Below are 26,178 nucleotides of genomic sequence, written 5' to 3' on the forward strand. Positions count from 1 at the left end.
AAGCGTTTGAAAGTAGCTGCCAAAGAATGGGCGTGCCACCGATCATACAACGGCGACAGGGATATCCCTGAACGGCGAGAAGACTAGTAATCAAATAACCACGACTCGTGATTGGCTAAACAACTATGCTTCAATGATCACTACAATAGCAGCTTGCAGATTAGGTGCTCAAGGAGTTTGTTGCCGGGGGAGATTCTGAAAGCGCATTGCTGGTATGTTGGCAGATGATGATTTAAAATTAATTCAAGACATGTTGAGGTACGAAATACATGGTGAACAAACAACAGCTGCTTCACAAAAACGTTTACAGCATGACTGTGATTGTGAAGGGAACAGAAATTTACTACCACAGATAGATTAGGGTTAGGCCTACCATACGTCCTCTTTCAAGAGGATTTGACCTCTTTTTTGAAAGTGTCCTCAGAGAACGCCCAAATGTCCTATTTTTTGAGATTTTGCCCTCTTTTTGAAGAATTTTGGGCAAATATATAGGGCATAATTTGACTGAGATACAGCAAATCAGCACTGAAGTAACAACCCGGCGGTGAAAAAGCGTAATTCGTTGTTCGAGCCGGAAAGTTGACCTTTTTCTAGTCAACCAACTTAAACTGTGAAAAAACTGTATTTTTAGGGATGAGCCAGAAAGTTGACCTTTTTCAATTAATCAATCAATCAGGTTTATTAATATTTTCATCGTTTCAAAACATCAGAAGACTGCGATACAATGAAAAGATAGGAAGGTGTCGAAACAACTTTGGTGTAGCCTTTAAGATCAGACACCCACCTTAGCCTAGGTGAAGTAATTAAATAAGAGGCATGCACACTGAATGAAAAGTAATGCAGAGAATATAATACGCAAGCGACAAAATGAGGTGGCATGTGGCGGAGGGCGAGGTCGAAGTTAGGTCGTGGTCCGGTAGTCCAGAAGACTGGCTAGCATTCATTTAGAAGAAATTGCTTGTATTTCGACTTGAATGCGGACATGCTCCACGACTGTAGGATGGCCGACGAGATGCTGTTCCACAATTGGGGTCCGGCATACTTGATAGAGCAATGCGTTTTCTTCTCTTTTTTTAGTCAACAGACCACGAAGTGCAAAAAAATTATATTTTTTTTCAGTATTTTCCTCCGGTATTGCAAGTCAGAAAATTTTGAAAGTGTCCTCTTCTCACATTTCCAAAATATGGTAACACTAAGATAGATCACTACGACAATGTAAGCTATAATCACGTTGTTTGCGGTCTATCTATTTGTGACATGCCGACGAGGTCTCAGTAAAACCAGGTGCGCAATTGTTGAATGAATGGTTACTGACACAGATCATATCAGCGTCTCCATAACGTGTACTTACCGGTACAGCGACTTAGTCGGCACCGAGCCATGAGTCAATTCACATTTTTTAAAACGTCAAGTCATTTTTGCAAAGTGACTCGAGTAAGTCAAGTCTTCTGTAAATTTCGACTGAGTCAAGTCATTGTCATATCAAAACAGTCAGTTTCATATAATACAAAACGATAAGTCCCGAAAGATGGCTTGTAACCAAGTCACAAGTTAATCTCACTTTTATAGTTTTGACTCGAGTCAAGTCGAGTCTTTTTCAATTCACCATCGAATCAAGTCCGAGTACAAGTCACGAAGTAGAGTGCCGAGTCCGAGTCATGGTGTTTTGACTCGAGTCCGAGTCATTGTGTTGACCGTTCAGTTCCGAGATAATGTCACGTGAAACCAGTGTTGGGATGACTCGAGTCATGACTTGACTCGAGTCAGACTCGAGTCACCTTTTTCGAATGACTTGACTAGACTCGATTCACTCTGCTAAAATGACTTGACTTGACTTGACTCGACGTATCAGAAATATGGATTGACTCGTGACTCGGAGAAAAAATCACGAGTCAATTTCAAGTCATCAAGTAATTGGTGTCGATAAAAATTACTAAATCTTGCATATGTTCGGATAGTTCCGAAACGCTGGTGTAACCGTGAAAGCGACTAATCATTTAATGATCGTGCGTTTTACTGAGTCTCCATTGTTCCCTCACAAATAAATTGACCGCAAATGAAGTGATCGAAGCTTACAGCTTATACGTTGTCGTAAATTAGTATAGTAAAGTAATTAATCTCTGTTTTTACCTCCAAACCTCTTGTTTTATTGAAATTGAATTCGAATATAGTTTATACAGTCCTCAACCATTCGCACAGGCTCGAATTGTATCATATCGATTTGTAAATGGGTAATGTGAAGTGCATCCTATCAATTCGTATCTATTCTCTATTTTGGCTGGTAACATATAAACTGTGGTTTAGCAAGTGTACGTATAGGTATATGTAAGCGATACAGATTCTTCTTGCGTGTATATTTAACTCTGTATTCGTTAATCAGTTCATACTGAATGATCACTCAATCTGTATTTCAGACAACTAGCAAAATGCAATGACGGTATCATGCCCCATACTTCGAAAAGGCAACTTGACTTGAATTGTGACTTGACTTGACTTGACTCGAGTCACCTCCAAAAATCGAGTGACTTGACTTGACTCGAGTCACCTTTGAAAATCAATTGACTTGACTTGACTCGAGTCAAAGTATGCAATGACTCGAAATGACTCGTGACTCGAAGGCAGTGACTTGATCCCAACACTGCGTGAAACCCACTTTTTACAACTGTGCTCGGTGATATCGAATGCTTCGCGTTCATAATATACTAATTTTCCTCACTTTTAACAGTTTCTGGTAGTATTTTCAAGTACCAGAACTGATAATAAACTAATATTGTAATAACTTTACTATTCTTCGAAATTACAATGAAATGCCTGTCTTGGTAAACCCAGTCTCGAGTCATATATGACTTGATCCGAGTGATGCGCAATGACTCGAGTACAAGTCGAGTCAATACACAAATTGACTCTCGAGTCGAAACGAGTCATTACAACCCTGCCCGAAACCAATACAGAGAAAGAATCATTGAACTGAGAATGTTAATAACCGACAACATGCAGCCACGTAATCAGAGATGGCATTTCACAGCGCCAAATATCAACACAATATGAGTCGACACATATTGCTTAGTGGTGACACTTTCAAAATGCGGCATACAAAATGCACACATGTAAACAACAACACGGTACTGGAATGCCGAAATTGCATACTATAGAATTCACATTTTAAAGAGCACAGGATTGAAGCCTTAACGAGAGCACATGCATAGACAGTTACTACGGAAATTTGTATTACAAAAAGGAAATGGTGGGATCATTATACAGAGGTAGTGCATCCCACATTTCCTTCGTAGTAGGATCGGACGCGTTGGCATAATTCAGGCTGTTGGTTGTGAAAATGCCGACGCCGCGGAAATTGAGGCTTTCTGCCAAGTCATATTTGATCTTCAAGCTCCTAACATCATCATACCAGATTTGCTCCACGCCGGTGCTAGTCTGAAATAGAAATTGATCAAAGGATATCGTTTTATTACAAAATTGGTGATACGTCATTCAACTGTTGCATACATGCACATGCACATATTGCACATATGTCTCTATCAGACGCAGCGAATTTATTCTTCATTAAGTAGGCATTAAGGCTGGAGGTTGACCGATCATCGAGGCCGATATTTGGACCCTTCCCGATCATCGATATCGGCCGATATTTTATATATAAAACAAATTCAAAAATATTGGAAATTCAATGCTCCGTGTTCTCAATCTCAAGACATCGACGACGCAAAGGGCGTTACGTGACAGATTTACCCTTGCTGGACGAGTTAAACTGGTGATTATGCAGAGAAACTATACTTCCTGCATTACAATCTACCTCTACTGGAAGGATCTGCAATTCTGTATCACGTTTTAGTTTTTGTGATATCCCAAATTTCAATGAATGTGCGCAATTTAGCAATAATTCTTTTTAATTTGTTCGGCTTTCTGTGGCATGTACAAGTGCCATCAAGCCTAATATATATTTTGGCGAAATGGTTCTCTGCTCCTTCCATATTAATATTGGCCTATGATATCGGTTATCGGCCTTGTAAGCGTGTCGATAATCGATATCGGCCTGCAAAATCAATATCGGTTGACCTCTAATTAATACCAGACTTGGTCAACTAGATAATGCTAATTGTCTAATCATAATAATTATAGCAAATGGCAGGTAACCTAATTCAAATCTAATTTGCGAAATGTTTCTATACTCACACTTTAATTCTAATCCAATTTTTGGCTTTCCAGAAATTGCTACAGGAGAACTGTATAGTAAGGAACGAACCAATCTTGGCGTACAGACATTTCAGATTCTCGTGCTTACGAAATTGAAATCTGATTTGATATGAACTGAACTGTATTTATTTTATAATTTGGAATGTAATTCAATTTTCATGTTATTGGGAATAGGGTCCATCAAACCACTAGGTGTCGCCAGACTTTAGGTGGTAACCGCTGTTGTTACGTACGCGGTTGCCGTTATCAGAAACCTGTAGGTTACTTTCTCGATTGTGTAAGGGTATTTTATATGGAAATAATGGCTACAGCATATTCTACGTGGACCGTGAGCTCGCTATAATATGAACTAAACTTCTGGTGCTGAGCTGGTAGCCGACATTTAGTTGACAATTTCACATTCTCGCCTAGTTATCAAATCGGCCTTATTACCTTCCGTAGAAGCTTTCCGAAGTTTTAGTTCATTTTATAGCGAGTTCACGGTCCCCGTAGAATATGTTGTAGCCATTTTTTCCATATAAAATTAAAAATACCCTTACACAATCGAGAAAGTAACCTACAGGTTTCTGAATACGGCAACCGCATACGTAACAAAGGCGGTTACCACCTAAAGTCTGGCGACACCTAGTGGTTTGATGGACCCTATTCCAATCAAGTTCTCCAACTCATAAAGCATTCGAGTATGTGCCAAGTATTTCTGAAATGTGGGTTTCAAATTCCGTATTTAGACTATCAGTTAGCAGGCAAGTTACCTTATGGTTCAAGTACGGACTCTTATACCAGTCACACCACTGCTGGACCGCTTCGGTTTGAGACAGAATCTGACTGACTTGGCCGTAGCTTAACGACACACGAATACAGTTAAAGCCATCCCTTGTTGTCATACAGATACCGTCTTCAGACAAATCTGTGCAGTTGAACCTGTATCCATACCATGGCACAGCCAGCACGAGCTTGTTCGCTGAAAAGGGATAGGAAGTCAGAAATGACTACGGTGTGGACAACACAGTAGCTCAGTGGTTAAATACTGTGGGCTTTACAGACCTGGTTAGGAAACCACATACACGGCTTAGGTCAAAGGGCTATCTCACAGGTTATCAGGGAAATATAATCAGGTCTAAGATAAAGATGGATACTTTATCAACAGTTTCATGAATAGAACACCAAGGTTGTATTGACACAAGACTCGGATGGCTAAGACAGGAATTTCGTTGCTAATTCGAAGTGACCACATTATTGTTACTTCGTCTATCAGTACTGGTGTTCGTAAAATACGGCCAGAAACTGTGTAAAGTAGGGAAAATTTGTATCTTATGAATGCGAGGCGTTCAATATCACCCTAACAGATTTGTAAAAGAGTGAGTCAAACAGAATTGGACTCGAAAACGAACAGTAAACGGAATGACTTGGACTCGGATTCGACTCAAAACACCGTGACTCGGACTCGAACCTTTAAACCCTGACTAGGACTTGGACTCGGTGGTTAATTGAAAAATACTCAACTTGACTCGTGTCAAAACTAAAACAGTTGAATTGGCTTATGACTCCGGACCTTGTGTCTCAGTTACAACTCTGACTAACATCCACTTGGTAAACTTTGTTCGGCGAACTACGAGGGTGAAATCCGGTATAGATAGTAACTGGTCTCTATCTAATAAGAGATGACTACAACTCATATGCACTGACTTGTTTACAGTGAAGATGAAACTTCTATCAATATCACTAATTAGAAGAATTTCTCATTTTCATAATATTTTCAATACCATTCGATACACATAAAACTGCTTCATTTTGACCAGATGACCAGTTGACCACAGGTGGTAAGTATCAAAGTAGGCTACTTCTACTTCTCAGAGTACTCCCAAGTCCCAAGTCAATTTTCCTATTGGATCTACTGAAGTGGTTACTCTCTTAGACTATTTATACTTTTACAGATTTCAGTTTGCTTACTTGGAAATTGTCAATTCTACTTATACTTCAATAGAAATTTTCGTTACCATTACTTCTAATTGAGTACCAACAATGAGTATTCTGACAACCTCTTAGATGACAAAGATTAGGATTGATTGACAATTGGGATCGAGTGAGGAGTTGTGTACTAACGCAATATCAAAAACACTAGGTGCAAAATGATTTACCTGGTATCCCAATGTCCAGAAACAACTTTGCGCCAATTGTAGTCTTCCTTATTGGGGCATTAGGGCCGGCCAAAGGAGGAACAACGTCATGTTCGTCATAAGACATGATGTATAGGAAGTCGCTGTACTTAGCAATCGCCGAAGTGTTGTGACCTTGATAAACATCAGGCAACCACGGAACATCACTTACTATCTAAAAATAGAAAAAAATAACAACAATACAAGCGCCTGCCACAAACCACAAGCTAGGGTGCGTTGTTAAATTGCAATACTCAATAATACGACATCGTCAGTACACATTAGTAAAAACTGTTGATTTTCTGTTGTAGTAGGCTACTTGATGGTGTGAAGAAATTAATGACAGTTGAGCTGTGTGTTAATATGTGTGCCAATGATGTTCAAAGTTACCCGAATATTGACAAAATCTTCAAATCTTATACAATATCAGAAAATGAACTCATAACGGCGCAAATATATCGGTTATCAGACCGAACAAAAATATCAATAATCCCGATGCATATCGTCCTAGAAATTGAATTTATATTAATTATGAACACGCACTGCGGATATCGGCTAGTTTCGTCATTATAGGATTGTTAAAAATAACTTTTCAAAATTTACTGACTGGTTGATAAAAGTAAATTTGGCTCAATTCCAACATGTAAAGAGGATTTTGATTTTTCGAAAAATTCATATTGTACTGGCTAGTGGCTACTCCATGAAATTGTTTGATTGTCAAAAAAACAATGCATAACAAACTTGGTTCAATTCCAATCGGTAGAAGCGGAGTTATTCGAAAAATAGCATTTACAGTGGATCATGTTATAATTATAATGGCGATATTTTCTGTATCGAAAATACAATCTTTCTCAAATCCAGTATATTTTGCTGCAATAACTTCGCTTCTACGGGTTGGAGTTGATCCAGATTTGGCATGCGTTGTTTTTTAGCCGACATAACAATTTTATCGACTAGCCAATAAAATTTGAAAAGTTATTTCACTGGAAACTGTCTGACTGCAAACTGCAAAGACACAGTTTGCAGTAATCGCAATGTATAGATAATGAATAGGAAACATGCTTTCCATCTTACCAGTGAATGGGGATTAAATGCCTTGTGGATGGCATTAGTTTCTTTTACGTAGTCAGTGAGTCCTTGACGTACATCTTTTTCGGGAGTTAAAATTTCTACATCAATGTTTGCGCCGTCCAGGTAATACTTCTTGGTAAGAGCAAAATATTTTTGCTCGACAGCTTTTCTGGCAGCTGCATCGCGCAATTCATCCTTACTGATTGAGGCTGAAAGAATTATTGAAAAGAGACAAGATAAAATACTGTGTCCTGGGACACAAATAATGCACTAATCATTGTTGCAATTTTGCGTCAATGCGGTTTCATACCTCCCTGTCATCAAATTGTTGAAATTTCTTGACTAAGGCTCGATTGCAATGGCCGTGATCAAGCATTGTGTGATGACTAATGCAATTACTATATATTCACTATCACTAATGCTGAAATAAGTTGAAAGCCAACACAAAATAGTTGATCTCACTTGCTATAAGGACCCGAGTTTTATGTTGGTGCGCGTAACAGACGAACTCAACACCTTCCTTCTCCAATACATCTTGAGTGACAATTATAGTTGTGAGCTTATTCCAATCATACTGCTTGTAGTATTCGAGCACGTTATCAAATCCAACAATCTGTAAAATAAGGAAATTATGCAACATAGATATAAGATGCCTACACTGTAGCAGCAATCAAGTATGTGTATAGGCATAAGAATTGATAACACACTCAACCCCCAGGTCCAAAGTACAGTAACTCACCTCTTTTCTATCTCCAATAGTTATTGGATCGCAATAACTAGCGACGGAACACGGACAAGCACTCTCTTGCAGATGAAGTTTCCTGACGAATTTTGTAGAAGATGCATAAGCTATAAATAGACTAAATACCACAACACGAATTACTGCGTCCATCGCGTTTGGACTCTGTACGTCTTCAGAGCTGTGAGATACAATACATTACAATATTATATATTATGCAAGAACGCAACAGCTACACAAAACGCATCAAAACAGTGACGGCGGACCTTTAAAAGCAACACTAATCCAGCTATGCAGCCGAGGTACAGTCGCTAAATACAAGCGATCCATTCGTAAGCAAAACAAACCGAGAGAGTTTGAATTTGTTTTGCAGAAGCAAAAGGCGTGACTGCTAAACTGCAGCAACCAACCAACCATATCAAAATCAAAAGGATTCAGTTCCATACATCACAAGACTGCGATGCAATTACAATGAAAGATAGGAAGGTGTCGTAACAACTTGGAGCAGTCTTCTGGCCTGTCTTAGGCAACGTAAAGAGGTCCACTACGCAGCGGATATCCGTTTGCGTGGAGATTACTGATATGGTTGATTGGTTGGTTGGTCGTTGTGGATTTGTAGTCACACCTTTTGCTTCTGCAAAACAAATTCAAACTCTCTCGGTTTGTTTACGATGGGTTGCTTATATACTCGTGACTGTACCTTCCTACCTTGGTCGTCGCTGTTTTAATGCATTCATTGTAACTGATGCTTTCTTGCATACTATATAATATTGTATTGTGTTGTAGCTCTCAGCTCTAAATACGTACATAATCCAAACGCGATGGACACAGTAATTCGTTTTGCGGTATTTAGTATATTTATAGCTTATGCATCTTCCACAAAATTCGTCAGGAAACTTCATCTGAAAGAGACTACTTGTCCGTGTTCCGACGTTAGTTATTGCGATCCAATAACGCTTGCAGATAGGAAAGAGGTGGGTTACTTTGAGAAAGCGTATGTTCTTTGCACGCTTGATTGGTGAAACAGTGCATCCCATATGCTATATCGTATAGCCTATCCATGTTATATACGTTACTTATATGTTATAGGTTGTTGGATTTGATAACGTGCTCGACTACTACAAGCAGTATGATTGGAATAAGCTCACAACAATAATTGTAACTCAAGATGCATTGGAGAAGGAAGGTGTTGGGTTCGTCTGTTACGCACACCAACATAAAACTCGAGTCCTCATAGCAAGTGAGATGTACCATATTCTATTGGTGTTGAACTAATTTCAGCATTGGTGATATTGGATGTATATTGCATAATCATTAAATTAGTCATCGCACAATGCTTGATTGTGGCCAATGCATTTGACCCTTAGTCACGCAATTCCAACTATATATCATGACAGGAAGGTATGTCACCATATTGACGCAAAATTACAAGAATGACTAGTGCATTCTTAGTGTCCCACGACGATGCAGTAGGCCTATGAAACTTGTGAGCAATTAAGCATATAATTAATTCTTTCTTGAATTTTGGTGTAACTTTGTGTTATATTCTGTTTTTTTTAAATTCAATGCATCAGACTTGTGCAAACGTTTAGCGTGAATTGTGATGCTTGTGTCCTTTTGTGTGATATTCTTGCAGTCATTGCTAGGTCAGAGTCATTATTACTAACATTGGCATAGTCATGGGGTGAGTTTTGAGGGCTGAAACTCCTCCCATTTCAAACTAGAAACTGATGTTCATGTGAAGGGCCGATATGATTCCGATAAATTAATAATTACTGAGTTGCTTTGATATTAAAGTTAGTTGTGGATTTTTAAAGGTCGTTCTACTAGTAGTAGTTCTAGTTGCGAGTTTTGAATAGTGAGCAGTTCTCGTTCTAGTTGCGGATTTTGAAAATACAGTAGTTTGTACTTAAGTCTTGTGTAGCCTACATGCCTCTCCTCTGATAGGCCGAGGTGGGTGTTCAGTTTCAAAGACTACTCCAAGTCGTTTCAACACCTTCCTATCTTTTCATTGTATCGTAGTATTTTTGAGAGGCTAAACTTAGTAGTAGATTGATATGATGATGATAATTTTGCATATTATAAAGACGCTTTTCATGAATTCTTTCAGCCTCAATCACTAAGGATGAGTTGCGTAATGCAACTGCCAGAAAAGCCATCGAGCAAAAATATTTTGCTATCACCAAGAAGTATTACCTTGACGGTGCAAACATTGACGTCGAAATTTTAACTCCCCAAGCTGACGTTCGACATGGACTCTCTGACTACGTAAAAGAAACTAATGCCATCCACAAGGCATTTAATCCCCATTCGCTGGTAGGATTAGAATAGTGTTTTCTATTCCATCTATACATTGAGATTACTGTAAACTTTGTCTTTCCAGTTTGCCATTGACCAGTAGAGTTGTCTAAAAACAAGTTTTATTAAATTTTACCGACTAGTTGATAAAATTGTTTGGTTGGCTAAGAAAACGATGCATGACAAATTTAGCCTGCGGAAGCAAAGTTATTGAAGCAAAATATTCTGTATTTGAAAAAGATTGTATTATAAAATTATTCACTGTAAATGCTATTTTTTCAAATAACTCCGCTTCTACTGGTTGCAATTGAGCCAAATTTGTTAGGCCTATGCATTGTTTTCAGAAAACTTGATAATTTCATGGGGTAGCCAGTAAAATTTGAATTTTTTTCAATAAATCAAAATCTGCTCTAATAGCTTCACTTTACAAGTCGTAATTGAGCCAAACTTAATCTCCAACGTTTTTAGCCAACCTAACAGTTTTATCGACTAGCCAGTGAAATATGAAAAAAAGATTTTCAAACATCATTTTGACCAGACCAGCCGCTAGGCCTAATGATGTTTTGATGGGTCTAATAACCGATATATTAGTGCCGTTAATTAGTTGATTTCCATAGGTATAATAGCCTTCTGTCAGTAACTTCTTCACACTATCAAGTAGCACATCATGATAGAACAGTAAATTTACAGCTCCAACTGATGTGTTCTGATGATATCATACTAATGTGTATTGGGGGTTAACAAAGCACCCTAGCCTATGGTTTGCGGCATGAATTTATATTGATGCTGTGTTTTTTAATTTTTAGGTCGTGACTGACGTTCCGTGGTTGCCCGATGTTTATCAAGGTCATAACACTTGGGCGCTTGCAAAGTACAGCGACTTCCTATACATTATGTCTTACGACGAACTAGACGTTATTCCTCCATGTTTGGCCGGCCCTAATGCCCCAATAGGGAAGACTTCTATCGGCGCAAAGTTGTTTCTGGACATCGGGATACCAGGTAAATCATGTAACATTGTATTTCTGATATTGCATCATTACACAGCTCCACGGTCGCTCCCGATTATCAATCAATCCCAATATTTAGGATCTGCAGAGTCGCGTCATAAATTTTACTGCAGTACAAGTAGAATTGGCGATTACCAACTCAGAAAAAAGCAAGTATTCCATGGGTAGGGGAGAGGAGGCCAAGATGAGACAAGACATGCAATTTTTTCACAGAAAAATTTTCTGATGGACAGATTCCTTCAACTATGTTGTTCCCATAATGTCATTCTATAGTCCTACCATATTAACAAGGCAAACAGATTTTAGGTTGGCAGAAAAATGCCCAAAACTATATTTTCATAGTCTATGTCAGTTATGTGAATTCATGTTTGTAAGGGCATACCAATCATAGTACTTCATATTATAAAACAACAATACTGGAGCTGGTTGAGGTCAATATTAGCAGTGTAATCACGCACTTACCTCTGAAAAGTAACGGACAGAAATTTTTTTATTCATCATTTGAGCAAGGATTTTTGAGGGCCAAGAAATCCATAAGTAGGTTGTTCAATATAACTCAAGCCATAGTCATAAATAGTACAGATCACATGCTTTCCATAGGTACCAAAATTAATCCTCAGAAGGCATTACTCTTTGAGTGACGTTGAATTATCAGAAAAGTGTCTCATCTTGGCCTCCTCTCCCCTATATTTGCCAAAAAACTGAAAACTGCAAAGTAGAATTAGTCTAAGATCATAACATAACCAGTTAACCACTAACCACCTAAGTAAGTGATGCAACTAGGCAACACCGACTTGAGAATACTTCCAGAAGTAGAAGTACGTCATTACGAGGACAGGGCAAAATCGAGTACCTGAGTGTTTCGACTCTGAATCGAGTATTAGGCTTCAAGCTGAGTATTCGAGCATCAATCTTATGATGTCATGTCGTCACACCGGTATGAATGACGAGGGAGGTTCGAATAGGCAGGTCTATCTTTTATTCGACCATACTTATTTTTTCGACCATACTTGTTTTGTTGCACTTTGTGACGATGCTTTGGGTCGATCACAACTTGACAGATATGTCATTATCAGTAACGTGCATAACTTTGAACCACATGTTTCGTATGCTGCGATACGACCAATCAAGGTTGACAGTCTTCCATAGTGGAAAAGAGTGTCACACTATAATTCTAGTTGATAAATTAACACGAAGGAGTAATTTCACTACTCGAAACATTGGAATTAATACTCAATTTAGATTTCAGTTCTCGAGTCATTGTGCCCAACCCTACTCGAATATGAATCGGTTTTATTCGTGACTCCACATCCGATGAAATGGCTTTGGATTTGATATGTATCAAATATATTTTGAAAATCTGAAAATATTCAAATTCCGCTGCTTACTCAATGTGTAAATGTAGAGGTTTTATCTCCATTGTTTAAGTGGAAACGTAGTTTGCGGATAGGATCTTATTATGTCGTAACCAGTTGCTATCTCTACTCTGTTATAAGGTCGCGATACATCATGGTAGAATAGCAACCTCAGTTCACGGAACAATGTCTAATAAAGTGGCTGTTCTATCCATGAAACTGTTAAATAACATTCATATTTTATCTTAGACTTGAATATATTTCCTTGATAACCTGTGAGATGATCCTTCGATTAAACCAGGGTTGTAATGACTCGAGTCACGATTTTCTGATGACTCAACTTGACTCTAGTCATTTTATGAAAATACAGAAATGCCTCGAATTGCGTCAATTCGTGTAATGACTCGACTTGGACTCGAGTCATTGTGCACGACTCGCACCAAGTCATATGACTCGAGACTCAGACGGCCAAGACCGACATTTCATTGTAATTTCGAAGATAAGTTAAGCAACCACACTCTTGGGATTTCGTCTATTGGTACTGGTACTGGAAAATGCGACCAGCAACTGCTAAAATGGAGGAAAATTAGCATATTACAATTGCGAAGTATTCGATATCACCAAACAGAGTTATAAAAAGTGGGCTTAACAAGACTTTAACTGGAAACTGAGCAATCAACACAATGACTTGGACTCGGACTCGAGTCATAATACCATGACTCAGACTCGACCCTCTGCTCGATCACTCGGACTTGACTCGGGGGTGAAGTGAAAATGACTCGACTTGACTCGAGTCAAAACTATAAAAGTCAGATTGACTTGTGTGTATGTGGTTTCCACATCCCGCATGTGAAATCCACTGCATTTAGCCACTGAGCAACTGTTGCCCGCATCTAAACGATTGCTTAGGCTACTTTCTATCTTTTTTCAGCGAGCAAGCTTGTGCTGGCTGTGCCATGGTACGGATATAGGTTCAACTGCACGCACTTGTCTAAAGACGGTATTTGTGTGACGACTAAGGACGGCTTTCATTGTATCCGTTATTCGTTGAGCTACGGCCAAGTCAGTCAGATTCTGTCTCAAACCGAAGCGGTCCAGCAGTGGTCCGACTGGTTCAAGAGTCCGTACTTGAACCATAAGGTAACTTGCATCCGAGCTGTTGTCTGAATATGTAATTTGAAACTCGCCTTTACAAAATGCTTTGCACATACTTGAATGTTGTTTGGTTTTGATCGAAGTAGGACGCTAGAAAATTTTCAGCTTTTAAAAATCAAGAGTAGAATTTCCGATTAACAAAAACTTGGAAATTTATTTAAATTCCAGATTAGAAATGAGTACAGAAATGTCTGCATGCCAAGCTTGGTTTGTTTAAGTCAGGGCCGGCCAACCCGTGGCCCGCGAGAAGGTTTTGAGTTGCCCGCTAGATAATTTCCGAAATTTCTAATATCATCAAAAATGGATTGCACAGATTGCGAACTTGCAAGGCCAACCAAAATTTGGATTAGTCTGACCGCAACACTTGAGATGTGATGACTAAAATATCAGTTCCGACGCATTGACAGATCCATCAGCCATTCACATATTGGTATATCTTCGTACACTACAATAAAGCAGAATAATTTGCGATTGATTTATCAAAGGTAAAAATTTTCTACAAGCTTAACACAAAATGTTGTCACTCGATTTCTTGTTTTTAATATTGTTGCCCTTTTGTGAAAATGGAATAACACCTAATGTATCAGATTCAGTCTAGCTATATTCGCGATTACGAGACAAAGTGTCGTTCAACATATGCGACCTTGCGTTTGCGCTCGCAGTAAGACCGTCGACTATGAAACCTATAGGCACGAAATGATTGATGCATTTGGGTCGCAGCTTTCGATATCGATATGTCCATGCTCCGAATAGCCAAGTCCTCGCAAACATAGCCCAGCGATATACAGCAGGCCCGCAATATAGTCAAATGACAATATTATTGACCTATGAACTTCAAAATTTTTTCGCGCTTCGCGCGGATAGTGGCCCGCGCAATAGTTCGTCAATCGAATGTGGCCCTTTGGTAGAAAAGGTTGGCCAGCCCTGGTTTAAGTGTATTCTATTTCTTTAGAGCAGAAATAGATCATGTCCTATTCTTATGTATAAAACATTGTTTATGTATAAAACTTTGTTAGACATGATCTATTTCTGTCCTAAAGAAATAGAATACACTAGGCCTAGGCCCGATTTTGACATAAATCTCCTGACTGAACATCTTCCGTTGAACGCGGTATCTCAACCACCATGGCGTGTACGACATATATATATTTCCTTCATAACATCGGCTAACAATAACAACTATATAAAATTCTATCTCTGCGTGACTGCTGTAGCGTGAAGTTCCTGTGGAAGTTTCAATAAATTGCAGCTCCATCACAGTGGCGTTCTGAAGAAAACGGCTGCGGCCAAAATTTACTTTTCGTTTTGCCCTTCAATTTGAGACCACATCTTTTTTAGAGTGCAGTGCCCCTCTAATGCTTACCTGATGATGAATAAACTCATTATGCTTTGTAGGCTACGGGGGTTTTTACTTACGGCACATGTGAATTAGCAATAAATAGTTCATATCATACCAGAGATCATTCTCACAAGCGTGAGGATCTAAAATGTCCGTACGCTGGACTTGGCCCGTTTCCCACTATACAGTTCTCCTGTGGCATTTTTGGGAAAACCAGAAATTAGATTAGAATCACAGCGCAGAATTTCAAAATTGATCAATACCTGACACCTGATCAATAAAGTTGTTACGGTTGATAGTCTGTTGTAAATTCTAGTGCACACATTTGTAATATAACGGTGAAATGTCACCTCTCCAATTTTGTACTAAAAACGATATCCCGTCCGTCTTCTCCTTGGCCAAGTCTCACGTCAATTCAGCGTCAATTCCTATTTTAGACCAGCACCGGCGTGGAGCAAATCTGGTATGATAATGCTCGAAGCTTGAAGATCAAATATGATTTAGCGGACAGCCTGAATTTCCGCGGCGTCGGTATTTTCACAACCAACAGCTTGAATTATGCAAATGCATCCGATCCTACTAATAAAGAGATGTGGGATGCACTACCTCTGTACAATGATTCCACCATTTCCTTTCTGTAATTTCAATTGTGGTAGTAATGACCTATGCATATTAATATGTTTTGCATTCTTGAAACCACCATATATACTCTTGTTAAAGGTTTCGATCCTGTAGCCTACTTTTTAGATTGTGAATTTTATTGCAGGCCTATGCATAATTGGCATACTGGTAGCCTATTTTTTCGTGTATCTTGTATGCTGCATTTTAAACGTGGCACCAGTAAGCAATCGGTTCTATACGAACATTTTGACTTAACACATTGTGTTGTTATTGGGTACTATAAAATGCCATCTCTGATCCTATGGTCGCACTATATTGGTCAATATTATATTGAATGCTTGCATTGGTGACTAATATTTTGAGTTCAATGATTCTTTCTCGGTATTGCTTGCAGAATTTATTGTTTTGTTTAATATGAAACTGTTTTGATATGACAGTCTAATTATTTGTCCATATTCTGAAGTAAAAACTCCTGTTGTTAAAAGTTTTTTTGCGTTTGGTAGCCCGTTATGCATTTTCAATTTATACCCTTGAAGGACAAGGATTTGAATGATAACAACTCATATTGCTTACACATAATTAATTTGGGTTTTTCGTGACACCGTAGTTATTTCATCTACCTGTTATGGGAATATTTTTCACACTTCTCTTGGCTTTGATTTTATCACGCCTTGATTTAATCGATTTTAGCGACAGGAAATGCGAAACGTGTCATTTTGTTGGATATTTTTTTTATGGTGCATAATAAACTCTTGAGAAATGATGCCTGTTCAGATTCTCTCCGCAGAAACTTATAGATTGTTGAAAACATTGCATTGAGGTACCATATTGGAATGTGTATCTTTACCTGTTATCACAGTTCACAGATATAGAATGTTTCGTATACGTTACTTGCTTTGATATGAATTCATTTGCTAGGCGGAATTATGATATGAAATGATAGTTCATCAAATTTTCTTTATGATGGCCATATTCCCATGGCGTCAAAGTTAAGACCGAGGCAGATTAGATAGAGAGGAAAGGAATAATAGCTGCCCGAGGTCAAAATACTGAAAATAGTGATTTGATTTCAATAGCGAATATACTAGATTGTACTATTTACCCACATTACATCAATTTTCTTTTCCAGCCTACACGGTATGTAGCTATGTTAGCCGAACGGCTTAATTTATTGGTTGTGTTCGTGTGCTGCTTAGCTATTGGAAACGGATTCAAATTACATGCGGACGGATGTCCTTGCTCGGACCCGAGCTACTGCAAGCAAGTTACAGCGCCGTATAGAAAAGAGGCATGTGTTCAATTTTTTCTATGATTATAAGCCTATATGCCATATTTTATAGTTTTATGAGATGTGCCTTGCCTACTTATATCAGCTATCAGTGCGATGTCTTCATTTCTCTTCTTACATAATGCAATGCTGTACGTCCTAGTTCTGCACATATTGCTTCCATAGCTGTCTATCTAATCACAGTGCTTTGGTTCAGGTGTTGGGATACGCGGTCAATTTAACAAATTATCGACAATTTAACTGGACTAAATTAACTACAGTCGTTGTGTATGAGAGCAGTATCAAAGAAATCGGTGTAGAGTTTGTGTGTCTCGCTCACAAGCATACCACACGCGTGCTGATTGCAAGTAAGCACTAATCTAAATATTTTTGAAGCTATTAATTTTATTTGATTGCTTGTCAACAAAGGTCATAATAGTCAATAATGGTACTCAAGTGGAAGTAAATGAATTTCCGCTGAGTTACAGGTGGAAATAGTGACTTTTAGAGCACTAATTCAAGTGGAAGTAGTATATTGAATATCAACTATTTTATCACCAAATATGACGTCACCGGAATGAAATTTCGATGCATGTGATATGTGTTAGCAGCACAATATCCTACCTGGCTGAGGAATAGTTTTTAAATTCAACAAATGGTGCTAGAGTAAAGGGAATTGTAAAGTATAGTTAACAAAAAGCCATCTCAGATGCGCTTTTGCTAAATAGAATCAAAACTCCCGTATAGTGGTACAATTACAAGCATGCTATATTTGTAACTGTTTCGGCTACTTTTTGATATTCAGCATAGGCCTTCATTTTATTTACTTCTACAGCTAGCATCTCTCAGGATGACCTTCTTAGCGCGACGAAAAGAACTGCCAACATTCAATATTACTTCAAACTCGCCACCCTTTACTACATGGACGGTGCTAATATCGATATAGAGCTGGCAACGAAATCTTTTGAGCTCAGAAACGCCTTTACGGACTATGTCAAGGAAACAAAAGAAACATATTCAGCAAGTTATCCTAACTCATTTGTGAGTATCTAAGTTCAGTATTTAAACACATGTCACAGGATGAAAGTTCATCCATATTCTCTAGTCAATTTCCATTCTGTAATCCAGGGGTTCGCAATCTGGTGGCCCAGGGAGACCATGGGCCTTCTTATGGAAGGCCATGCAAAAATTAACATCTCCAAGTCTACTTCATTATAATAAAAGTAATGAATTAAAATTTCAAACAAACGGTGGTACAGCAATAATCAACTTCTTGATCTTGAGTTTGCTTTGTTTCGTTTTTACATTTATGAATATTGATATTTTAAAATCTTTTGAAATGCTTGGCTTGCTCAATTTTATTCAAATGGCCTCTGTGAACATACGATTGTTTTCATGCCAGGCGCGAATATTATGATAGTATATCACATTTTCATGGCGTGTGTGGAATGCCAGTCTAGAAAGCCGCGTCGAATAAGACCTAGGGGAGAGGAGGCCAAGATGAGACACTTCTGATAATTCAATGCCACTCAAAGAGTAATGCCTTCTGAGGATTAATTTTGGTACCAATAGAAAGCATGTGATCTGTACTATTTATGACTATGGCTTGAGGTATGTTTAACAACATACTTATGGATATCTTGGCCTCAAAAATCTTTGCTCAAATGTCTCAACTTACCCCCAGGTGAGGGTAAGATGAGACACACTGTGTTCAAGATGAGACACCAAGCAATTCTTGCTCATTACACCACCAATTCATCCCGAATGATGAATCAACTAGTAACATCGTGAATAAAATATAATAATCATGAAATAATTCACTTTTAAAAAGAATTTGTATATCATATGCAAGTTTAAATGACATCGAAAACCAATTATCCATGAGATCCAGCGACAATAAGAGTGTCGTTATTATTTTGTCTTGTAATGTCACATCTGGTAAACTACTAGACAAATAATACATTTTGTGTGCCTTCAACAGTAAATTTTTAATCTTCGGAGGCCTTCAATAGAAAAGCCCTCTGATACCCATGTCTCATCTTGCCCCCATGGTTTTGTCTCATATTACCCCCACACCTAAATTATCGTATTAACTTTAATAAAAAATTTCTGTCCGTTACTTTTCAGAGGTAAGTGCCTGATTACACTGCTAATATTGCACTCAACCAGCTCGAGTAATGTTGTTTTATCATATGAAGTACTATGATCGGTATGCCCTTACAAACATGAATTCACATAACTGATATAGACTATGAAAATATAGTTTTTGGCATATTTCTGCCCAACCTCAAATCTGTTTGCCTTGTTAATATGGTAGGACTATAGAATGACATTATGGGAACAACATAGTTGAAGGAATCTGTCCATCAGAAAATTTTTCATTCAAGCACATTAGATTTTGAGACCCCTGGTCTAATTTCAAACTCTAATCTAATTGCTAGTTTTCTTGAAAACGCTACTGGAGTCCAATATAGTGCGGAGCAAGCCAAGCTTGCTGTACATACATTTGCTATTCTCGTGGTCATGAGAACTGATTCGGGTTCAATAAGAACTGAACTTAATTTCGCAAAGTTAGAAAAACCTGTGTATATATAATAATAATGTAATTTGGCAAAAAAATTACGTAACTATAATTGAATAGTATATTCATATTGAAATAAACCCAAATATTTTCGGCTGACACTCGTCAGGGGTAATCGTCAGCAACTAGTAGAGAATTGGAAAGAGCATTGTATATCGACAATCGTATCATAAAATATGACGTCACCAGCATGAAAGAGAGAGCGTTCAATGTACTATTTTTAGGTTGTACACGAACTCCTTTTGTTGACAGAGTCTGGGTTGGTGTATTTTGATAAAGGTCGACTCCAAGGCACACAAATGGAAGTGTGAACGGCCCGTCCCAACGACGCGAAATCTGTCGTCTCGATAATTTTTCGCAGTATTTTGTGATACGATTGTTGATATATATACAATTGAAAAGTCGAAATAGCCGAAAATACTCGGGTTCATTTCAATATGAATATACTATTCAATTGTATATTGAAGTTCTGTACCTCAAAGAAGCTGTTCGATTGTTGATATACAATGTTCTTCCCAATTCTCTACTAGTTGCTGACAATTACCCCTGACGAGTGTCAGTCGAAAACATTCGGGTTCATTTCAATATGAAATACTATTCAATTGTATATTGAAGTTCTGTACCCCAAGAAGCTCTTCAAGTAGCTATAATTCTAATTAGAACTAGTCTAATTTGGAAAGGACTGTATAGCTATAATTCTAATAATCTAATTTAGAAAAGATGGAGATTTTCTAGTTGTCCAAGTCTTGTATTTCCTGTATCATGTTTACAGAGTGTTCTATTTATATCATTTTATCATTCGAACTGCTGATCACTGCAAAACCCAGTTCTTTAACTGTGATACTGTTTAATTTCAAAATAGGGGGTCTTGGATAGGGCTGGGCAAATTCGAGTACCTGAGTGATTCGATTCTGAATCACGTAATGTGCTTCGAGTCGAGTCGAGTATTCGAGTATCACTCATTATGACGTCATAACAGAGTATAATATGTCAAAATTCAATTATGTGCCTTTTATGCTACCACAAAGAATATAATGCCTGTTATCCATCACTTTAACCATACTAAGTGATTTTTCGACCATAACGATTTCATTGCACTTTGTGCCAATGTTGTGGGATGACCATGACTTCGGAACTGTTGGATTTCCAGTAGCGTTCGTAGCTTTGTACTAGTACTTTATACCCTGTTTTGCAGGCTGCGGTACGGCCAATGAAGGTTTCATGGCTACCACAGTGGAAAATAGTATCGCAGCTATAATTTTCGTTGATAAATTAACTTTCAGTGGCGAGGAGCGTATAATTTCAATACTCGAAAAAATCGTCTTTTACTACTCGACTCGAATCATTAAAATTGATACTCGATTCAGATTCGAGTACTCGAATCATTGTGCCCAGCCCTAGTCTTAGATTTTTGAAAATTTTGAAAGGTGTCCCTGGTGTAAAAAAGGTTGGGAACCGCTGCTCTGAAACAATCATTTGCATCATGACAGGTAGTCACCGACGTTTTCTGGCTGCCGAATATATATCACGACGTGTGGGCGATTGCAAACTACAGCGATTTTTTGTTTATTATGGCTTACGATGAACAAGCCGCAATGTTACCGCCGTGTGTAGCGAAAGCCAATTCTCCTTTATTGAGAACAAGAATCGGTGCAGAGTTATTCAAAGCAGTCGGAATTCCAGGTGAAAACCCAATGATGCTTCGATATAATTATAACTAGAGCTCAACCGATTAACGTTTCGTCGCAAGTGAGTCACAAATTGAGTCACAAGTCAATCTCACTTTTATAGTTTTGACTCGAGTCAAGTCAAGTCATTTTCAATTCACCACCGAGTCAGATAGTTGAGGGTCGAGTCCGAGTCATCGTGTTTTGACTCGAGTCCAAGTCATAATGTTCACAGTTCAGTTTTCAGTCTCAGTCAGTTTGTCATCCTATTTTCCAAGTATCAGGACTGATAGACGAAGTACCAATAACGTCGTAATTTACTGTTCTTCGAAGTTACAATGAAAAGTCTGTCTTGGCGGTCCTAGTCTCGAGTCATACACAATGAAATGAGTCCAAGTCGAGTCAGTACAAAAATTGACTCGAGAACATCATCTACTTTGATTTCATCGTGATGATATACGGAGAGTAGATGTATACAGCAAGAATCCAGTGTTGGGATGACTCCAGTCACTTTTTTCGTATGACTTGACTTGACTCTAGTCACTTTGCTAGAATGACTTGACTTGATTTGACTTGACTCGGATTGTTCAGGAAACGTTGGTGTAACCCGTGATAGCGACCAATCATTCAATGATTGTGCGTTTTACTGGGCCTCCATTGTTCTCTCATAAATATATTGACGCAAACGAAGTGATTGAAGCTTACAGCTTACGCTGTCGCAACCAAACCTCTTGTTTTATTGAAATTGAATTCGAACATAGTTTATATAGTCCCGAACCATTGGCACAGGCTCGAATTGTATCATCTCATATCAATTTGTAAATTGCTATTGTATGGCATCTTATCAATCCGTTTCTCTATTTTGGCTGGTAACTATAAACTGAGGCTATGCAATTACTTAGGCTATATGTGAGTGATACAGCGCCTTCCTGGATGTATATTCAACTCTATAATCGTTCATCTGTTCAGAATCAAACAACTAGCAAAATGCAATGATATAAGCATGCCTCCTACTTTGAAAAGGCGACTTGACTTGAATTGTGACTTGACTCGTGACTTGACTTGACTTGACTCGACTTGACTCGAGTCACCTCCAAAAATCGACTGACTTGACTTGACTCGAGTCAAAATGTGCAATGACTCGAAATGACTCGTGACTCGAAGGTAGTGACTTGATCCCAACACTGCATTACAGACACAGTGGTAGGTCGCAATTAATTCTAATCATTAATTCAATTACAGGTCATAAGCTCGTGCTAGGTTTACCCTGGTACGGTTATCTGTACGAGTGTGAGAAGCTAGACATGGACCGGTGGTGCTATATTGACCGTGAAGAAAACCACTGCACTCAGACTGTGGGCAGTGAAATCGCGTATCAAGATATAAGAAATATCATTCCGCGGGCGATAGACGGGAAGCAATGGTCGTTCCTGTACCAAAGTCCATATCTAACATACCAGGTGGAGTCATGTGACTAGACTAGGCTGCTAATTTGTGTGCAACTAATCGGCATTGCTGAATAATATGAGACATTATGAGCTATTGCCGATGATACAATAAAGCGTACTGTGTCACAAGTTAAACTATAATTTTATGGCTGCCAGTGTGCCATTGGGCAGTATTGGAGTAGTAACTTTTAAGCTTTTCCAAGTTAGATTAGAATTGAAATTATAGTTACACAGATTTACCCAAATTAGATTAGAATTAAAATTACTGAATTTACAAGAACTTGTATACCTGTTGGTTAATCTGGAGTTTTCGTGGTGGGCAGCAGCTAAATACTAAGTACCTGAAGTAGATTTGGGCTACTCGCATTATTTCCTCAAGTAGTTATGATTTTACACTACTTCTACTTGACAGTTTTCAGATTTTTAGGCTTAGAATACTTGCTTGTAAATTGCTACTTCTGTTTCTATTTGAGTAGCGACTGCGGTGGCTACTTTGACCACCTCTGGAAGTTTTAAGGGTAACGATATCTGTAGAAGATGTTCCTGACTTGGGTGACTCGGCTTTGGTGACTTTGTTTTATCAAGCCTCATGTCTACAGCTTGCTTACCTGTAAATCACATTTCACCCAATTGCGTTTTTGTTATGTATGTTATTGATTTGCACAGTTGAAAAATTAATATTATCTTTATATATATCTCTCTATTGCATAATTGAAAGTGTACTCGGAGGACGCTTAACACTTGAACTACCGGAACTTCGAACTACCTAGAACTACCATGTGGCTTTTTTGACGCATGTTGAATCTTCTTCGATTAAATGCATTTACCGGAGCTAAAAATTAGCACAAATCTCAACAAACGGCATCAGAAACCATTGTTTATTGCGCTCACAGCTACTTGCAATATTTTACATACACCTTAGGTCAACACTTATAAAAGAAATCGCCGTTTTTTGGTGCAACATATAAGTGTTGCTCCGGTGCGCATTTGGTATTTGAGCACGTTCTTTAAAAATTTAGAGTAGGTTCCAGATCCGCTTTAGCCCCATCATCATTGTTGGTTATTGCTGACATATCATAAAGCTTATCAGATAAGATTTGCATAATTCAATTTTGCAACTAATCCTCGATTTGCATATTTTTAGAGTATCGGCATTTTGGCAAGTAGGCGATCATTCACATTCTAAGAAAACATGCACGGACCATCGTCGACTTGTTGGTACCCTCATAGAATACTGCCTTGCAACCTGACCAATAATATCCCCCTGGTTTTGTTTCGTTATAACATTTAACCGTCACTGGTTTCTTGTTTGTGTTGTTTCTGAAGGAAGCAGTTACCTCAGGTTGCAGTGAACTCAATATATATGTTTACAAATTCGATCTCTACACTGGCATTTCGCCGTTACGCTTATCAACAAGATTATAGCTTTGAAAAGTGTGGCTACATGAAGCTGCCTGTGTTCCTTCTGGTCCTGGGTAGATTCAAGCAACTTTTGACAATAGTGTCAACTGGGACTTCGTTTGCTTCTCCAAGCGTATACAGCCACATTCACGTAACATTGTTTCGAGATGGATTACATCAGACTCTTCACATTACTATGCTTGGCAAATGTATAGATTATGGAAGAGGTGTCCTGTCCTATCCTTGCCTAAATATGAGACGCCCTTGTACAGATACGTGGTAGCAGCTGCGTCCACCATCTGACATTTTACCCCAATTATTTGCTGGCATTTCGACCATGTAATGAACGAAAACCATATAATCTTTATCGAAGCCACACCTTTTTTTACTCCTTATGTCAATGGAAAGATCATGACTTCCATAAATCTGTTCTTCGAGAGGGCCTGACTAAACATAATGCACCCATGCCCTCAGTCCTCATATGCATTCAATTCACTAGATTCAGCTCACTCTCCCCCCGAAGTTACATCTCGTAGACCGGAGCAAAGACCCTTTGCCCTTGTACAACCCTAGTATATTAGTATGGACAATACAGATGTCGGCTTGGTCTAATGGTACATTTCAAATTTCATGTCCTGTAACACGCTGAGCTTCAGAAATATAATATTACAGAGCTTTGGTGACTTGGAACGAGGAAGATCCAGGGCCTTCTATTACAAGGGATGTTGTTGCTAACACAGTTAGACCGTGTCGATATTAACAAAGTTCTGTTGTTACAAACGGCTTTTCTGCGTTTATCAGATACATAACCACTTTCAAGAATATAAAACTGCGATGCCTGAAGGTAGAAAAAGTGTAATGCGTCAAAAAAGCCACTCGGTAGTTCTAGGTAGTTCTGTGTATAACTTTTTTATTTGTACTAGATGAATGATGAAAATCATGGGTAAGGTGGCTTACGTAAAATAAATAAAAGTCAAGAAGTTTCACCCGAACAGCGTAGGATTTGACTGAATGCCAGCTCTTCAAAAATGAAAATGCGTCAAAAAAGCCACTTGATCGTTCTAGTGTTAAATGACCTATTTTTTGGAATTTATTCTCTTTTTTCAGAAAAAGTATTAAATTAATGTATCGTAAAAAACGGGTTTTTCGGGAGTCGAGACAAAGTGCTGACCTTTTCTTTTTTTAGTCAACACAGAAGTTTTGGTAGAAAAATTTTGAAATTCACCAGTTTTGTACTAGAGCTTTCAGAATTTTTGATAAGTTTCCTTTTTTTCGGATCTCAAAATCTAGTAACTCTACTATTGCAGTCAATACATGTTGGCAACCCCTGCAAAAATACCTTCGTTGAGGATCTTCACAACACAAATCCGACCAGTTGGTGAAACATTAATCGGCGGATTTTATTTTGCTTACAGGGTACGAATACCACAAATCAAATATGGTTTGACGATGCCAGAAGCCTCCGCTTGAAATATGACTTGGCTGACGAACTCGATTTGCGAGGAGTTGGGGTGTGGACGCTTGATTCTTTGAACTATGATAATAGTTCAGATCCGAGCACAAAGAAAATGTGGGAGGCGCTACCTGATTATGTGTAGTTGCTTCAAATTACGGAAGAGGTTCTCTGCTTGAAACCCGATCCATTGGCATTGAGGAATATGATCTGTTATGGTTCGTAGCTTAATGGTGTCATGAGATCACTCGAACTTCCTGTCGGTCGCTGGGCGGTGTCATGAGTTCGCTGGAAGTCGATCAACACACAGCAAAAAGTCAATCTGATTTGCAGTACATATTCAATACAATCTTTTTGTTTAATGTGAAAATCATGTTCTAATGATGTTGTTTATGCAGAGTTTATGAT

General features: G+C 38.4%; 3 protein-coding genes across 3 annotated transcripts; 2 read left to right on the plus strand and 1 right to left on the minus strand.

The window, feature by feature from the left end:
- Positions 1 to 2,962: 2,962 nt before the first annotated feature.
- LOC145432959 (di-N-acetylchitobiase-like) lies at positions 2,963 to 8,386 on the minus strand. The gene is made up of 6 exons (XM_080309799.1): positions 8,176 to 8,386; positions 7,899 to 8,049; positions 7,440 to 7,645; positions 6,348 to 6,540; positions 4,962 to 5,170; positions 2,963 to 3,432 (listed from the first exon to the last, which is right to left on the minus strand). Exons 1-6 carry the CDS (start codon positions 8,326 to 8,328, stop codon positions 3,229 to 3,231), a joined length of 1,116 nt encoding a protein of 371 aa, XP_080165925.1. The 5' UTR covers positions 8,329 to 8,386; the 3' UTR covers positions 2,963 to 3,228.
- A 535-nt stretch (positions 8,387 to 8,921) lies between these two features.
- On the plus strand, positions 8,922 to 16,716 carry LOC145432961 (di-N-acetylchitobiase-like). The gene is made up of 6 exons (XM_080309802.1): positions 8,922 to 9,149; positions 9,265 to 9,415; positions 10,286 to 10,491; positions 11,280 to 11,475; positions 13,770 to 13,978; positions 15,770 to 16,716. The coding sequence occupies exons 1-6, from the start codon at positions 8,997 to 8,999 to the stop codon at positions 15,971 to 15,973; spliced, it is 1,119 nt and encodes a 372-aa protein (XP_080165928.1). The 5' UTR covers positions 8,922 to 8,996; the 3' UTR covers positions 15,974 to 16,716.
- Positions 16,717 to 16,833: 117 nt separating this feature from the next.
- Positions 16,834 to 26,140, plus strand: LOC145432962 (di-N-acetylchitobiase-like). Its single transcript, XM_080309803.1, has 6 exons — positions 16,834 to 17,241; positions 17,438 to 17,588; positions 18,056 to 18,261; positions 21,292 to 21,484; positions 22,711 to 22,928; positions 25,733 to 26,140. Exons 1-6 carry the CDS (start codon positions 17,101 to 17,103, stop codon positions 25,913 to 25,915), a joined length of 1,092 nt encoding a protein of 363 aa, XP_080165929.1. The 5' UTR covers positions 16,834 to 17,100; the 3' UTR covers positions 25,916 to 26,140.
- The last annotated feature ends 38 nt before the right edge of the window (positions 26,141 to 26,178 follow it).

This window comes from Botryllus schlosseri, chromosome 2, assembly GCF_051294905.1.
Source record: "Botryllus schlosseri isolate E-star chromosome 2, Bs_hap1, whole genome shotgun sequence".
Lineage (NCBI taxonomy): Eukaryota > Metazoa > Chordata > Ascidiacea > Stolidobranchia > Styelidae > Botryllus > Botryllus schlosseri.